The following is a 2,314-nucleotide window of genomic DNA, read 5'->3' on the forward strand; positions in this document are numbered from 1 at the left end:
TTTTTTAAGTAGACCATATTTTAGGACACAAAGCAAATCTTAGCAAATACAAAAAAAAAAAATAGAGATAATAGCTTGCATTCTATCAGATCATAATGGAATGAAATTAGAAAGCAATAATAGGATAAAAATAGAAACTAATCTAACACCTGAACACACTATTGAAAAATGAATGGATAGCAGAAGAAATAAGGGGTGAAATAAAAAACTACTTAGAGGTAAATAAGAAAAGTGAGACAACATATCCAAATCCCTGGGACACTATGAAGGCAATTCTTTTTTTTTTTTAACTTTTATTTTTTAGGTGTGGTTGGACACAATGCCTTTGTTTTACTTATTTATTTTATGTGCTGAGGATCGAACTCAGGATCTCACACGTGCTAGGTGAGAACTCTACTGCTGAGCCACAATCCCAGGTCCCCCATGAGGGCAATTCTAAGAGGAAAGTTCATAGATCCAGACGTGGTGGCGCACTCCTGTAATCCCAGTGGCTCACAAGGCTGAGGCGGGAGGATCGTGAGTTCAAAGCTAGCCATTGCAATTTAGCGAGGTGAGCCCCTGTCTCTAATAAAATACAAAATAGAGCTAGGGATGTTGCTCAGTGGTCCAGGGCCCCTGAGTTCAATCCACCATACCCCCTCAAAAAATATCCAAATTATTAGAAGATAGGAAATAATTAATATCAGAGGTGATCAAGAATTAAAAAAAAAAAAAAACAATTCAAAAGATCAATGAAAGGCGTTCAGTCGGATCCCGGCAGCAGCTGCGGCGGCTCTGGTCATCGTAGGCTCTTCTTGTCGTCTTCCTTTCGCTTCCGGAAACATGGCTTCTAGTGTGGCTGTCTCTGATGGCGTCATCAAGGTATTCAATGATATGAAGGTACGCAAGTCTTCAACGCCAGAGGAAGTGAAGAAGCGTAAGAAGGCAGTGCTCTTCTGCCTGAGTGAGGACAAGAAGAACATCATCTTGGAGGAGGGCAAGGAGATCCTGGTAGGTGATGTTGGCCAGACTGTGGATGATCCCTACGCCACCTTTGTCAAGATGCTGCCAGACAAGGACTGCCGCTATGCCCTCTATGACGCTACCTACGAGACCAAGGAGAGCAAGAAAGAAGACCTGGTGTTTATCTTCTGGGCCCCTGAATCCGCACCCCTTAAGAGCAAAATGATCTATGCTAGTTCCAAGGACACCATCAAGAAGAAGCTGATAGGGATCAAGCACGAATTACAAGCAAACTGCTATGAGGAGGTCAAGGACCGCTGCACCCTGGCTGAAAAACTGGGGGGCAGTGCCGTCATCTCTCTGGAGGGCAAGCCTTTGTGAGCCCCCTCCAGCCCCCTGCCTGGAGCATCTGGCAGCCCCAGACCTGCCCTAGGGGGTTGCAGGCTGCCCCCTTCCTGCCAGACCGGAGGGGCTGGGGGGATCCCAGCAGGGGGAGGGCATTCCCTTCACCCCAGTTGCCAAACAGCCCCCCCACCCCCTGGACCTTCCTCCTCCCTCCATCCCTGACGGTTCTGGCCTTCCCAAACTGCTTTTGATCTTCTATTCCTCTTGGGTTGAAACAGACCAAGTCTTCCCCCAGGCGCCCAGTTGGGGGAGGGCCTGTATTTTTTTTAACGACACCCCTATTTCCCACCTGTTCCTCCCTCATCCCATGCTGCCAACTTCTAACCGCAATAGTGACTCTGTGCTTGTCTGTTTAGTTCTGTGTATAAATGGAATATTGTAGAGATGATCCCTCCCTGTGCCGGCTGGTTCCCCTCCCTTTTCTCTTGGTCTTGACCATTCATGGAAGCAGGACCAGTAAGCGACCTTCAATTAAAAAACAAAAAACAAAATAAAAAAAAGACAAAAAAAAATCAATGAAACAAAAACTTGTTGTTTTTTTTTTTTTTGTTTGTTTTTTGTGGTGCTGGGGATTGAACCCAGGGCCTTGTGCATGCAAAGTAAGCACTCTACCAACTGAGCTATGTCCCCAGCCCCCAAAATTGTGTTTTTGAAGTAATAAACAAGATCAATAAACACTTAGCCAAACTAAAACTAACCAAAAGGAAGAAGGAGAAACTCAAATTAACAAAATTTGAGATAAAAGGAAATATCACCACAAGCACTACTGAAATACAGAAGATCATCAGAAACTATTTGAAAAAGTCATGCTCTGGGGCCTGGGGATGTGGCTCAAGCGGTAGAGCGCTCGCCTGGCATGCGTGCGGCCCGGGTTCGATCCTCAGCACCACATACAAACAAAGATGTTGTGGCCGCCGAGAACTAAAAAATAAATATTAAAAAAAAAGTTTTCAAAAAAAAAAAGTCA

General features: G+C 44.9%; 1 protein-coding gene across 1 annotated transcript; it reads left to right on the forward strand.

Annotated features, from left to right (window-relative positions):
* Positions 1–750: 750 nt before the first annotated feature.
* On the forward strand, positions 751–1,735 carry LOC124109420 (cofilin-1). The gene has a single exon (XM_046468043.2). It carries the CDS (start codon positions 823–825, stop codon positions 1,321–1,323), a length of 501 nt encoding a protein of 166 aa, XP_046323999.1. The 5' UTR covers positions 751–822; the 3' UTR covers positions 1,324–1,735.
* The last annotated feature ends 579 nt before the right edge of the window (positions 1,736–2,314 follow it).

The sequence above is a fragment of the Marmota monax genome, unplaced genomic scaffold (assembly GCF_021218885.2).
Source record: "Marmota monax isolate L192 unplaced genomic scaffold, Marmota_monax_Labrador192_F-V1.1 WCK01_AAM20220418_F8-fsc00196, whole genome shotgun sequence".
NCBI classification, from domain to species: Eukaryota; Metazoa; Chordata; class Mammalia; order Rodentia; family Sciuridae; genus Marmota; species Marmota monax.